The 15,542-nt window shown below is 41.7% G+C and overlaps 1 protein-coding gene across 2 annotated transcripts in view; it reads right to left on the bottom strand.

The window, feature by feature from the left end:
• The window catches only part of ACE2 (angiotensin converting enzyme 2), a 141,424-nt gene that overhangs the window by 86,265 nt on the left and 39,617 nt on the right, over nt 1-15,542 (bottom strand). For both annotated transcript variants that reach the window (XM_085896870.1, XM_085896869.1), the window contains 7 exons: nt 9,624-9,708; nt 9,207-9,350; nt 8,788-8,906; nt 8,222-8,330; nt 6,778-6,875; nt 2,225-2,397; nt 901-1,127 (listed from right to left, as the gene is read on the bottom strand). In XM_085896870.1, the coding sequence (XP_085752996.1) occupies nt 901-1,127; nt 2,225-2,397; nt 6,778-6,875; nt 8,222-8,330; nt 8,788-8,906; nt 9,207-9,350; nt 9,624-9,708 (955 nt within the window). The remainder of the gene's footprint in view (nt 1-900; nt 1,128-2,224; nt 2,398-6,777; nt 6,876-8,221; nt 8,331-8,787; nt 8,907-9,206; nt 9,351-9,623; nt 9,709-15,542) is intronic.

Genomic DNA, 15,542 nt, shown 5'->3' with positions numbered 1-15,542 from the left:
TTAGATTATAGGTAGGATAAGGCATCCTGTCTTAATTTGTTCTCCATGAACTGGGAAAGAAATTGGGTAAGAGAAAAGGATCTAGATGGTGAATTTATATAATGATGGTGGGGTGGGGAGTGATTTACCCATCCTCATCGCAGTCTTCTGGGGCATGCAGGGTTTGCCCATATTTTAAATGAAAGGTATAGGGACAAGCAGGGGAATGGTGTATTGCCTTAAAGAAAGTGACCATATATGGTGTGGCAGTCATCTGCCGGGGTGCGACACACTCACAATTGGTCTACGATTGTTTGGGGCCTTGGCCCGGCATGCTGTTGCCCATAGGATTGCTGTTTCTTGTGATTTATCTCTTCAGAGATGTTGTGCTCCCCTTGTTACTGCCATTTTGCTGTGCTGACATTTGGGGTTGATTGATAATCATGGAGGGTTAAATCATTAATAATGCTGGTTTATAAACGGCATCACGTTAGATCACGTCGGAGTATGGACCGACGTTACCACCCGTCATCAGTTCGTGGATAAATAGCCACAGTTCTGCATCCTTGGAATTTAGTTTCCAGCATGGTCAGTAATTTTTTTGATTGTGGTTGCAGTTACAAACAGAGGACATTAAGTAGACTGCCACATCTGCAGTTAGGTATAAAGTAATGCAGATGTTCAATGTAGGTTAATTAATTTCTGGAGATAAGCATTGTAGTTGAATGTTTCAGCCAATCACAACAAATATACATAAATATACATCAAGTGCAATATGTAACATGTTCTCTGTATCTTGATGCGCATCTCTCATTCCCTTCCTTTTTTTGTCTGTCCTGAATCAGAATGTAAAAAGTGGAAACCAACACCAGTAAGAGAGGTGTAGACCAATATAATGAGAAAGAAAAAGAACAAACTAACCATTATCGTTAACAAAGCCTTGTGGAAGAAGTTGAAGATGATCCAAGTTATCGAAAGTGGCAGCAGAGAGTGACACTGTCTCTCCGACAGCCTCGTGGAATCCTTTGTTTGCCCCATCATGAAAGAGGAATGGCTGTGATGCGTACTCCATGTCATATTGCAAGTGTCCCATCTCATTGTGGGCCGTAAGAAAATCTTCCATGTTGACCTTAGCACACATTTGGATTCTGTGAGGAATGGTGGAAAAAATAAAAAACAGTGAGAATGAGATTGGCTTCAATACACCTGGGGTAAAGGATCAAAATGCGGACATGAATAAATGGATGGCTTCAATTCCAGGTGACTTGCTGAAGCAGTTTCCTTGGATTTTTGTCTTTTATTGTTTTTGTTTTTTTAAGTTCAGCAGCTCACATCATGCGCTGACATTGTAGGAGAATTTGAGAGTTGGGGGAAATTAACCTGCGGTGATCTTGACAATTACAGAAGAGAAACTGAATCTTGTGTTCTATTCCATTCCCAACAAACATTCTTTAAGAGCAGCAACACTTTTTCAGGTATTTTAGGCATTTTGTCATGTAGATCCCGAGTGATTATCCCCCCGCTTTTTGAAAAAAATGGGGGCACGGGAATATTTTAATTGGCTCAGTCTGTCTGTCCGAAACACCATCTTCTCAGAAACAGTTGTACAGAAATTCACCAAACTTGGTAGTTATGATCACCACATGGGAAGAAGGTACAAGAGCAGAGTCATTTTGCTCCTGCCCCACCCCCCCATGATGGGTTCAAAAGGCAAAGACTGAAAAATGAAATGATGAGCACATTTTAAAAGATTTTAAAATGAAACTTTATAGATGCAATCAATATTTGGGACTCATGAAATATGGAACAATTTTTTTGATTTGACCCCCGGGTTCATGCCCCACAGGGTGGTAACTTAGAGTTGCATGAATCAAAACGAAAAAAAAAGTTTTACTCAAAATTTGAGATTGGGTCATTCCTCGTGAATCTTTTTGCCATCTTTTAACTTTGCTTCCGGTGGGAAGTGTGGGGATTTGTGATGGTGTACCATCGACTTAACACTAGTCGAAGTTAAAATAAAAGGAACACGAAGGAACTTCAACACAGGAGTTGGCCATGAGGCCCATCAAGCCTGCATAAATGGTTGTACAAAAGTATTATTGTTGAAAATGAATCATATTCTTCCACAAAGCTTTCATTTTGTGTGAATTAACTTTAAATAGGACAAATTTCTCTCGAACACAAGGAACAGCATTGTGGTGAGGCTGTCTGAATGATAAACAAGCAGTATGATTGGATGTTTCACCGGAAATCTTTGCCATCCCCCATGTCCCAAGCAGAAGGATGGCAGACAAAATCTTGGTTGTCCTTGGGGTGCTGCAGTATAGAATAATTCCAGAAGGGATTGCCCATAGGTTTCAAACCCAGTGACTGGTAGAACTCATCAGCTTTTCTGAACATGTCCTCCACTCTCCAATTCTGCAAAACAAAGGAAAGAAGTAGATCAAAGGAAGAGAATGAGAGATGTGTATTAAAATCAAGGGAACATTTTACAAAACACATTTAATGTTGACACAACAATTACTTAACCAACATTTAACATCCATCTTATATTATACCGAACATTGCAGACAGGACAGCTGGTTTAAGAACCTCTCCTCAGAAAGGTATGTTTGATCACGGATCACTCTCTAAGAACATCCTAACAGTAGCATGGCACAGGTAGATCCAGAATGGGAGAGGAAAGGTAGGGTGTGGAAGGGGAAGGGGATCCAGGAATTATGGGCACTCTCCCCATTTTGGGGCTATATAATTAAATTATTACGTAAACAAAGATGGCCGAATTATTTTAAGCCAACAATCCTTATATGCTCCATAGATGCCTTTCCCTTCTCTTCCTGCTATATCTGCCAAAACCCACCTCCAAACTCTTCCCACACTCCCCTAACCTTCTTTCTTTCATTATTTACATCAATGGAGCGTGTCACACAGGAGAAGGATCTGGGGGTGGCAATAGATACGGGAGGTAAACAGGCAGCACAATGCCAGGCAGCTATATGTAAAGCAAATAGGGTTTTAGGTTGTATTCGGAGGGGGATCAATTATAAATCAAAAGAGGTGGTGTTTACATTGTACAGGAATTTAGTGAGGGCTTCATCTAGAATATTGTGTGCAGTTTTGGTCACCACAGTTCCGGAAGGACATAGATGCTAGCCTAGCTAGACTCAGCTATGAGGAGCGGCTGAAGGAGACAGGGCTTTATTCACGAGAAAGGAGGCAGTTACGAGGAGATATGATAGAGATGTTTAAGGTAATGAAAGGTAGAGATTAAATAAGTGCAGGTGAATTATTCAACAGAGTAGACAGTGATAGGACCAGGACCATAGCTTGAGAGTAAAGAAGAGGATAATTAAGATGGTAGTAAGGCAGGGGACTTTCACTCAGAGAGTAGTTAATGTATGGAATGGTCTCCCTGGAAAGGTAGTGGCAGCAGAAACAGTAGATAAGTTTAAATTAGAATTAGATAGGTACCTGTAAGTTATGGAGATAGAGGGGTATAGGGATGTTGGCAGGACTTTTAGGTAGTTTGAGCATTAATGGGTGTTGTGTGCATGTGTACGGAATGCTATTGGTGGGGGTCTCATCAAGGGGTGTTGTGTGTTTTTTTTACCATGACCATGCCCCCTCCCCTAAGGAGGAAAAAAAGACAAAAACAAAAAATGAAAAAATAATACATACAAAAACTCACAAAAACACTATTACATTTTAAAAATAAATTTTACATTTTCTTCTTTGGATCTTGTGTTGATAAATTAGTGTGGTGTTGATGTTGCGCAGACATGATGGGCTGAATGGCCTCCACCTGTGTCTCATTTTGTATTTCTCTCTACCTCTCTCTCATCCTCCCTGATATTCCTTTTCTTATTTTAAAACTAGAAGGGCACTCCGTAGAGTGCATATATCCGCCTGGATCCGGATTCAGATCGTCAACAAAATCTAATCAGCTCATCCACGTTACACACCCAACCTGTCCACCAAATGTCATCCGTATCCGTCCACAACTATTTGAGATATCCTGTACACAAACAGACAAACAAACAGAAATGAAAACATAACCTCCTTCCACCTTCGGTGGTGGAGGTAAATATTTCTCAATCCACCCCTCCCCCTCCCACATCCTGGATCTATCTCTGCACAGTGCACCCTACCTTTAGATATCATTATGGGATGTGGATGTAGATGTTCAATGTAATCTCCTTCTCATGTGATGTATAACGCTAGTGTTGAAGGAAGTGATATGATAAATTTCATATTATGGATTAAGTAGAGTTAATTAAATATGTATACAATTCATGTAATGTGGATACAACACAGCCTTGATGTCCAAATGGTCTCTCTGTGTGTTTAATATTATTGTGGTTCGGTGAATATCCTAGTGATACTGTGATATCCGAGTGCACCTCGCTCAAGTGCACCTCGCTCCTCAAGGCAAATGCATACAACACATCATGGTTCCCAGGCAGTTATTTCATTAATATTCTTCTAGTTTGCCCTTCCCTCATGTCTAATGGGGAAATGGGACAAGATGCGTTGTGAGGACTTTTAGTTGGGTCTTTAATTCCATTTACTATCCCTTCATCTATGATAAATTACTTCGCTGCACACAAGATCCTGTCTTCACGCATGCATGCATGCCACAGACCATATAGCAACAAAGCCTCGTTAGCATATGCCACCAAAACCCCGTTCAAACCACGTATTGCTTTTTGCAATACGTGGTTTGCAACATATTGCTTGTAATAAAACCTTTTATTATTTTGCCACATGCCCTTTCGTCACCTTAATTATAAATTGCTTACCGTATATTATAAACGTACCCAGCTCATTGTCTTTTCCTCTGTTGGTCCAGCGTAGTATACACACAGTTTCACAGGAAGTTCTGCCCCACTAATTTGCTCTTATTAGCCGGTGCGTACTTGGCAGCTCCGCTCAGCTGCTCCTGATATGGTAAATTAATGCAAGTACGCATTGAGGGCACAAAACTCGCTTGGTGGGGTCAATCCACTGGAAAAGTTAACACATGAAGTAGTGTAACCCTGCCAGGATTGACAGTACCAATTGGCATTCGTAGTTGCTTTGCAACCCGCCGGCACGCGGAGTTATCTGTACCCTGCAGCTTCAGGACCGGGTGTTTGGGAGAACCTGAGTGCTTCCCTCTTGATTGAACTTGAACCCTGTATCCGTAACAATATTCATGGGGTGACTTCACAAGTAGGAATGAAATGTGAGCAACACGGTTAGTCAACAAAATTGATGTAGACAAATCGATGCAGGTTATTATTAATTATCCAATCAAATTAAAACAGAAAAAGTTTATAATTGAAAAAAGCTGGACTTACTACTTGGTAAAGCTGACGTTTCAACAATAGCATACTCGCCTTGGTCACGGCAGATGTTAAAGTGAAAAAGAAGCTTGAGAATTGCCACGTGACCAATGCTGGTGGGAGCGTGAGTTGGTCTGTAGACCAATCCAGGCATCACGTGATGGTTGCAGATGGCGTGGAATAGATGTTATAGCTTTGTCCCATGTATGTGACAGGTGAAAATGCAAACCGCCCTTTTTGTTGAGAGATGGTGATTCAACTCTTTCCCAAATGGATTTCTTTACACCTCGAGGAAGCCATTTGTTTCTCTGTCTAAGATGACCACTTGACTGGTATCAAAGCTGTACCCATGCAGGTTCAAGTGCATATACAGCAGAGTTCAAAGCCTCTTCATAATGTGGACAATGATGTTGGTTCATACGGGCCTTAAGGGTTTGCTAAGTTTCTCTGATGTAGTCTCGATGCATGATGGGCCTCCACATCTGATGCCATACACCAAGTCATCTTTCCTATCCTGCATCTTATCCTTAACATGAATTAACTGGCTGTGCAGAATTTTGCAGGGTTTGTATGATGTAACAACTAACAATGGCAAACTTGGAGAAGGATCTCCTTACTTTCTCAGATAGCCCAGCCACATACGGAATGGTTATTCGTGTCATGTTTTCTTGCGGTGTCCTGTTGTTGTTCACGAGATATGATGTTGTTTTTGCTACTTCCTGATGGTTACCATCCAGGGTAACCACACTTAATGAGAGTATTTCTGATATTCTCCTCCTCATATAGTTTCCCCTCCTGTGTTGTCGGAATATTATCTGCATGATGGAAAAGAGTGCGAATGACAGATAATTTGTGGATCAGTGGGTTGTGTGAATCAAACTGCATATAGTGATTGGTATGTGTGAGTTTCGTGTACACCTTCGAATCCAAGCGGCCGTCACCATTCATGTGAACCTTGCAATCAAAAAAGGCTAAATGATCATTGTATGGCGCCCGTGTGAACTGGATGTTCACGTCCACACTGCACAGGTAATTAAAGAATTCTTGCTGTTCACACTTCTTTATCACCACAAATGTATATTCTTACATTTCTCAACCGCAACTTAGGTTTGGAGCCACTTCAATTCTCCAGCACAACGCTTTCAAACTTTTTCACGTATAAATTGGCAACAATTTGTGAGATCGGGAACCCCGAGCACAACCATGTTGTTGTTTGAAAAAAAATGGTCTCTATATGTGAAGTCGGTTGAGTTCAAGCTTAAGGACACCAGATCCACGTGACGCCCGGATTGGTCTAGAGAGCAACTCACCCTACCACCAGCAGAGGTCACGTGGTGATTCTCATGCTTCTTCTTCACTTTAACATCTGTCGTGACCAAGGCGAGTGGATTGTCACCAAAACGTCGGCTTTTTAATTTTTTTTATATAAACCTTTAATGTGATATAGACAAAGATACTGACAGACAGACATCACCTTTGCAATCATCTCTTTGGTGGCATCGATACCTTCCTTTTTGGGGTACGGAACGACAAGTGGGTACAAGTTTGTCCAAAATCTTCCCCACATGTCTCCTGTAGGAAAATCATTTGTCAACCCATTTACACAGATCAGCACGAGGAGGCAAACATGAGTAAACATTGCAGGCATTGCTGCAATAGTAGAATATCAGCAAACCCTACCATTTTAGTCCCCTTCTTATAACAATTAATTATCTGGGAATTGAGGTGTTCCTAAATCAGATGAGAATAACAAGTACTGTACCATGAACCATAATGAAGGCCTCATCAAAAACAGGTCCACCTGACATGTAGTGCATTAAAAACAAGAACAGCACTCGGTAGAGCGCCAAGCTGAACAGTTTACGTTTTGTATCCCACCGATAGGCCGGATCCAGATCTGGATCTTCCCCAAAATCGAATCGGTTCGTCCTTGTCACACACCCAACCTGTCCACTAAGTTTTGTTCGAATCTGTCAATAACATTATGAGATATCCTAATCACAGATAAACACACCAACAGACAGACAAACAGGGGTGCAAACAACCTCGTCCATCTTCGGTGGTGGAGGTAATGAAACAAACCGAGCTACATGGTGTAGGGCTGGCAGGATGGCCTTCAGGTATGCACACTCGCCTCTAAGCTATCTAACCTGGGATTTAATCCTGACCCAGCTATAAACGGTCATCCCAGAGTTTCACAGGCAGGGTGATTCGTCAATGTGTGTGCCGTCCCTCAGATGGACGTTAAACTGGGCGTCCCGCCTACCGACATTAGTTGGTGGACGTTAAAGTCCCACAGTGTCCTTCGTGAAGAGAAGGCGAGTGATCGCCGGAACCCTGAACAAATTACGAATTCCTGCCCTAAATACTGCTGTGAAGGCACCGGCAAACCACCCAGTGTCACCCTTGCCAAGAAACTGCTTCGGCAGCACTAACACTCTGTAAGAGAGTATGGCACATCACAATCACAATCACAAAATGTACAATGGAGAATTAATCAGTATAGATGTCACAAGAGCCATATAATAGTCTACAGACGAGACCATGAGACTTGAAATGAATGCCAAAAAGTCCTTTCATAAGACCTTTCCTGGTGCCCTGTTCTGAAATTTTCTTTTTGTCAAAGAATGAATTTTCAATCAATCACATAAAGAAAGAGCAAGTGCAACAGAAGATGAACCTATTGATCAATAAAATTGCATTTAGTGCGACTGCATTCCCTTCTTGTTAAGGAGCTGTGAACTTAATCCTTTGAATTTATGGATTTCTTTAGTTGGGCAGCACAAAAAGCATGAAGGTGAAAATAATCTATCTTTTTTTTATCTATAGTCTGAAAGACTTACAAAGGAAGGTGAAACTTTTCCATATAATGGGGACAAAGTGTAAGCAGGTCTTTAATGCAAACATGGAGTACTTACCCAGAAGGTGAGCAGGAATGGCCCCCCCGAGACTCATGTAAGAGTCACCATAACGCTCGTGCAGTTTCCTCCGCACGTAAGCATGCAGCTCCAGGTATAATGATTCCACCTGGTGGGCAGGAGTGAGATATGTTCAATAAAATTCTTTACGTTCATTATTGCTGGTCTCCTTGCAGTTTTTGCCAGAAAAACAACATGGTGTAGATATATGGACCTACACAAAGTTTGGAATTTTGAAAACCTCCAGTGTGCCTTTACTCAGGGATAGGATTCCCAGTGATTTATTTTCTTCCTCCTGTCCTGCTAGATTGGAGGACGACCATCAAACGTGTGCAAGGTCTTTCCTTTGCAATCCCATGGTTCCTCATAAATCTTAAAAGACCTTTGACAGTGAACAGTGGACTTCCTAAGTCCAAACTGACTGCTCTTCATGCTCTTTCCCACGAATGCAGCCGATAATTCTTATTACACACCATGTGTACAAACTGTACACCAACAACACCTATTGTAAAGGTAAATATGTGACAATTGTTTAACCGTAGCTGCCAAGTGATTCTACCTCTTACCTGGCCGTACAAATCTTCCACGTCTTTCTTGAGCTGATCTCGTGAGTACCCGTATTTCGAGCCGTTGTCTTGTTTCACTTCATAATTCGCACGCCAGTAGTCACCATAATCGCTGTAACCTGCACAAGATGTGGCACGTCAAGGTGGCAACAAACACCACCACCACAATATAATCGGGTTGTTGGTCATGGTGAAATGTAATGTTGACCGAGATTAAGAAACTCCAGAACTCTCCATCTGGTCTGTCTATAGAGCAACTGAGCATATCATTCAAATAGCTTAACAGCACTCCCCTTACCATGATTAAGGATGTAAGCTAAGGAAGACGAGTCCCCAATGAGGAGCTTTCCTATTCTTCCCAGATTTGATGTCTACTCTTGCTCGAAGCAAACGTTAGCTGCTGTTATGACGACCCTCACCGTTCATCTCCGCTGCCTTGTTTTCCAGTTCAACATATTCCTTATAGAGCGATCGGGTGGACCAGCCGACTTTCTCGCGCCAATATTCCCACGCCAGGAGCCGCTCGAAGTAGTCTGTGCTGTTTGCCATTATCTGCTTCAAGCCTGGATGGAGTGACACAAGGCAAGTGGGAGATGGACAAGGAGGGGAAAACGTTCTGAAAGTGTTGTGACTATTTATACAAGATGCACAGACTCATAGGAAGAGCAAACGTAAGTTTGAAGTCATTGGCTCAATATCTGTAATTTTCTTGCTACAAGGATTTGTATGGTGGACCCATAGGAAATGTGTGGGGCTGCATGTTGAGTTGAGAGTAATGGATCCGATTGATGTTGATTGGTACTTTGCTTCGTGCTTCTACTGGGTGATGACCATACCAGAATCCAATGTCATTTCACTTCCATTCAGGTGTACAGTGGATGTGCTGTAGATATTTTGCATCTCTCTCAGAATCTCGTTCAGCTGGGGGGAGGTGGAGGTAGACGAGTGTCGGGTGTCAAAGATCAATGCATGACACAATCAGTCACAATCTGTCTTGATATGATTTGTCAGGGTCTGAGTTCATTCAAAATCGCCATTCTGGTAGAGTACGACAAGGGGGAGCTGCGTCACAGAGTGGAGTATTCAGTCCTTCAGATTGGGTTCTGGATTTATTTCAGTTGTGGACTTTCAAGATCCCATTAATTATTTCGAAAGTATTCAGCCGTTGTATACCGGCACTTGGTTTAGCCTTGTACGTAATTAATACTATGAGGGGTGTTCCAAAAGCTCAACGAATGATCGTTCAAGAAATTCTTACTTTTTAATTTTCACTACACAAGTACGGTAGCCTGTGCATAATCAGAATTATAAATATTTCCTTGTTGATCATACGCACTCACACAAGTTGGCACAAACAATACATTGAAGCTTTGTAAAGGTTCTGCAGCATCAATCTTGTAACTTATCCTCATTTGGAAGAGATGTTATAATCAAACTGCCCTAATTTGTCCAATAATGGAAACGTAAATCATTCCATGACATCTATTATAAATGGACGAGGTGTGTGGTGTGTGTGTGTGTGTGTGTGTGTGTGTGTGTGTGTGTGTGTGTGTGTGTGTGTGTGTGTGTGTGTGTGTGTGTGTGCTGTTTTTTCTGGAGTTCTACTGGAGCTTTCGAAATGTGGAGTGTGATACACTAAAATGATCATCATGATCTCTTGAGTTGATTAGGCTAATTAACTATAAAGAACCTGGAAGAATTCCCTCGTTTTAAACGCACACCATGGTAAGGTGTATCGAGCAGCTTAATATGTCCTTCCACGGCATGGCATTGTAATTACAAAACAAGAAAAAGAGCAATCAGAGATTGCAGACCCTTGTCAGGACTTGTTTTGTGTGGTGTATTGTGTGGTGTTTGTGTAGTTTTGTGTGGCATTTGTGTACTGGTGTGTTACGTAATTAATAAGAGACATAATTAGAACTGCCATTTTATAACTGCTGGCAGTGATGACCGGGTACCAAGACATCCTGCTTTGATTGGACACCTGTCCCTGACCCATGACGTTTTTCATTATTATTCATTTCAATTTAGAATGGGATTAAAATAAGTTCAATCAAATGGAAGATCAAATAGGTGCAGTCCTGCATTAGAGTAATCAGAAGGAACCCAAACAAGCAAAAGGAAAAGGTGAAGTCATCAGGAAGAACCTGGATAGGATTCACATTTCAGCTGCTACTCCTACTATCCTCAAACGCATACAGGCACAGCCAAGTTAGCCGTATTAAAACAAATAAATAAATAAAAACCCCACATCAAAAAAAAATAAATTATTCTGGCTGCCAGACCACATATCAGATCAAGTTGATATTGAAAACATGTATTATTCATCATTACCAGATCACAGTTGTGAAGTTTCACGTCTATTGATTAAACGGTTCCAAAGAAAACGTTATTTAATATTTTTCTTCAATCCAATATGCCTGCCAAACCATTTGACTTATCAATTATTCTTCACAACCTTGTACACACATGCCTCGGCGAACATTTTTGTGAAGTTTCCCATCGATCTGTCCAGCTGTTCTGGAAAAGATATTTGTATGTTTTAGGGTAAATCCAATATGGCTGCCAAACCATGTCACTGATTACATCATATGTGAGAACCTTTTATTCCTCATGGATAGGCGGTCATATCTGTAAGGTTTTGCTTCGATCTGTTCAGCCATTTCAGAGAAGAATATTTTTGAAAGTTTAAAAAAAATGTCTGCCCAATCACATGACTGAAGACGTCATCAAATTTTTTTTGTGGATCATTTTATCCCAGGAAGACCCTCAAAAATTTTCATACTGATCAGATGTAGCGTTCTAAATATGCAATTATGACATCATAACAAAGGCACCTATGATGTCATAGAAATCCCACTAATTCCCCATGAGTACTTGCTATGTGCCAAGTTCAATTTTTTCCTTGGTGTGGTTTCAGAGATACAGAGGTCCAAAATTTTTCTGTTTTTCCAACATGGCTGCCACACCATGTGACCTATGTTATTATGATGTCATAATTATGATTAAAACATTCCACATGAGTAGTCACAACAATGGTGAAAATTTTGTCTCAATCCAACAAACAGTTGTGGAGAAGAGCACAAAAGTTCTGTGCGGACAGACAGACAGACAGACAGACAAACAAATGGACCCAAAAGCATTACCCTCTCCTTCGGCAAGCGTCAGGTCAGGTCAGGTATGGGAGTGGGTGCTGGAGCAGCGTGTCACTGCGTCCACTTTCCGCCTATACTCCAGGGGCCCCGTCTAGCCATCTCCCAGGCACATGCCTGGCCCATCCCCATCTCCTTGAGATGCTGATCGACGTGCTGCAATCACGAGGAACGTGGTTGACCCATTGGCTTCCTCCACTCACGAGGGTCTCTGGCTGAGAGAATCTGGTGAGCAGGATCAGCATCAGGAAAACAAGCCACATGTCCACACAGCTGCAGCTGACGCTCATGGACAATGCAGGTAACAAATCTCATTTGAGTCTCTCTCAGCAACTGCTCGTTGGACACAAAGTCTAACCAGCGATAGCCAAGGATTCTCTGAAGAGATCTGGTACCAAAGGAATTAAGTCTCCATCGCAGATCCCTGGTCAGAGTCCAAGTCACATCTGTAGAGCAAGACTGGAAGCACCAAGGACCTAAGGACTCGGACTTTCGTTCTCCTGCACAGGTACCGACAGCCCCACACTCCATGATCCAGTGAATCCATGACTCCCCAGGCCCAACCCAGATGTCTGTTAACCTCTGACTCACAGCCAGCAGAGACATGAATATCACTGCTAAGGTTAGTGAATCTCTCCGTGGCCTCAACATCCTCACCACAAACAGATACAGACAAGAGAGCAACATCCAGGATGTCATTGAAAGCCTAGATATCAGTTTTGATGCAGGAAACCTGTAATCCCAGCATCTCCAACTCCTTAATCAGCACCTTGAGGGCCCCCAAAAGGATATCCAGAGTCTCCGCAAAGATGACTGCATCATCTGCGAAATCAAGGTCAGAGATCTTGACATTCCCAAATGATGCACTCCAGCTTGATCTCTCTGACATCCTCCCCAGAAGCCAGTCCATACAAGTGCTAAAAATGTGGACGTCAGTAAACACCCCTAATGAACTCCAGTAACAACTGGAAATAAGTCGGAGATGGTATCACCACATCTCACAGCACTCTCCGTACCAGAGTATCGTTCAGACATCAGATTGATCAGTTTTGGTGGCACCCCACGAAAACCAAGAACCCTCCAGAAGGCTTCCCGATTCACTGAATCGAATGATTTGCAGAGATCAACATAGGCTGCAAGCAGCCCCTGCCAAAACACTCATCTGCATTCAGTGAGAACCTGAAGGGCAAGGATACGATCAATCGCTGACTTCTTTGGTGTAAATCCTGACTGCTCTGGGTGCTGGTGCTCAAGCAGATGGTGGTGAACCCCATCAAAAATTATCCAAGCAAAGACCATGCCCGGTACTGAGAGCAGTGTCACCCCTCCATAGTTGTTGCAGTCCTGTTGATCACCCTTCCCTTTCCAGAGAGGGAAAGTCCCCTCTTCCAGTCAGTTGGGATGATGCCTGTGTTCCAGGCAGAGCACAGAACTGCATGCAACGACATGAGTACAGCATTTCCATCAGCCTCGAGAAGTTCAGCATGGATGCCACAAATCCAAGGAGCTTTACCCCATTTCAACCGGTTCACCGCATCAGGTGTTTCTACAAACGAAGGTGGATCACAGTTGATTGGAGGTTCAGTAATAGGGATAGTAGCACCCCTGACATCCAACTCAACAGCTGGTGAATCAGCCTGGTGCAGCCGCTCAAAGTAACTGGCCCAGCGGGCCTTCATTTTGGACTCTAACATTGTCGCAAAGCATATCATTACATACATATATATATATATATATATATATATATATATATATATATATATATATATATATATATATATCATATAAAACACAATTTGTGTTTGTGTATTTCTTTGTGTGATGTCTGTCACCTTTCAAAAGGACAATTTAAGAAGGGTTTTTAAGGTGAATCTTTTAACACAACTGTATGTTCACTATGGTCTATTTCTTCAGGATTAAAAAAAACTCGAAAAAACATTTTCCATTGAAGAATAATTACGTCTCTTCTTAAGGAAACGTAGACGGTAACTTGCTACCAGGCCTCAATGGCGGTGTACATAAGCTCTAAGAAAACAACAAGAAATGCAAGGTGTAGGGTGGTGAAATTCGCTGCACCTGATGTGTAATGCACGCAGAGTAAAAGGAGTGTTCATTTACATACGTGCGATGTATAATAAATAATGGAGATGTAAGCATGCCTGGATCTAGGCCGAGGCTTCAGGCTTTGACATGCTCATGAAGCTGTACCCTTGAAATGAAAGGTTCCAGAAGATAAAGAAAATAGGATAACATTTGTACATGTAGTGTTTTAAAATAACACTTATTCTTGCGACAAAACATCAAATCTTCCAATCTCTAAATTCGAATAAAATCATTCCAACCCGTCATTTTGACGGGCTTTTATACTAGTACGAGCAGGGATACCCATGCTCCGCACAGGAATCCCGTGGATGACGGCGGGTCTGAAGGAGTATATGTCACAGTTAATTGTAAAATTGTAGAGGCTGCCACACATACACTGACACACACACACACACACACACACACACACACACACACACACACACACACACACACACACACACACACACACACACACACACACACACACACACTTTTAATAGTGTGGATACAATATTCACAACATAGAAATCGAACCCAATCGTGTTTATACACCGCACAGCATTTATTAATATTCGCAAGATAGAAATCAAACCCGATCGTGTTTATACACCGCACAGCGTTTAATATTCACAACATAGAAATCAAACCCGATCGTGTTTATACACCGCACAGCGTTTAATATTCGCAACATAGAAATCAAACCCGATCGTGTTTATACACCGCACCGAATTTAATAGCGAACGTAGTGAGCTTCATACTCAACGCATGCACATGAGAGAATAGTAAACAACAAGAACAACAGCAACAACAACACAATACCCTGGCAATTTGGAATCCGTGTCGTCGGCTATGACCCTTTTGCTTCCGGTTTTTGTCATGGGGAATGATGCGTCCCTGGAGATAAAGGCATCGTCGGAGACATGAAAGACCCAAATATCAGACATGGTGTATATTTCCTCTACTGATTTTAATAAAGATAACTCCCGCATCATCAAAAAATAATTTTTAATCGTGATTTACATTATTTATTTGATCGCTGATCCCGAATCCAGGCCGAAGTGATGTAAAAACGTTATACAGTAACAATAAAAATGGTTTTTATAACCATGGTTATAACACTAATGAACAAAGAAAATGTTAATAAAATATGACTTACAGATGATTATTATATCATTATACGGTATAATATACATACGGTCATTTTTGCAAGTGTGTCGAATGCATGTCATAATTCGGAAACCGAGAAGTCGGAAGTCATTGTCCTCAATTGACTGTAGTATTAATTTCTCGTTCTCTAGCAAATTCCGTTGGTCCCATGTCAATCGGCTGAACTTGAAAAATTAACGTTACGCAATCAGGTGATGACGTCATAATTCGGAAACCGGGAAGTCGGAAGTCATTGTCTTCATTTGACTGTAGCATTATTTTTTCATTCTATTGCAAATGGCGTTGGCCCCATGTCAATCGGCTGAACTTGAAAAATTAACGTTACGAAATCAGGTGATGACGTCATAATTC

The sequence above is a fragment of the Eptatretus burgeri genome, chromosome 10, assembly GCF_056783735.1.
Source record: "Eptatretus burgeri isolate ZD-2024b chromosome 10, Ebu_testis_v1, whole genome shotgun sequence".
NCBI classification, from domain to species: domain Eukaryota; kingdom Metazoa; phylum Chordata; class Myxini; order Myxiniformes; family Myxinidae; genus Eptatretus; species Eptatretus burgeri.
This window is presented reverse-complemented; position numbering and strand designations above follow the sequence as displayed.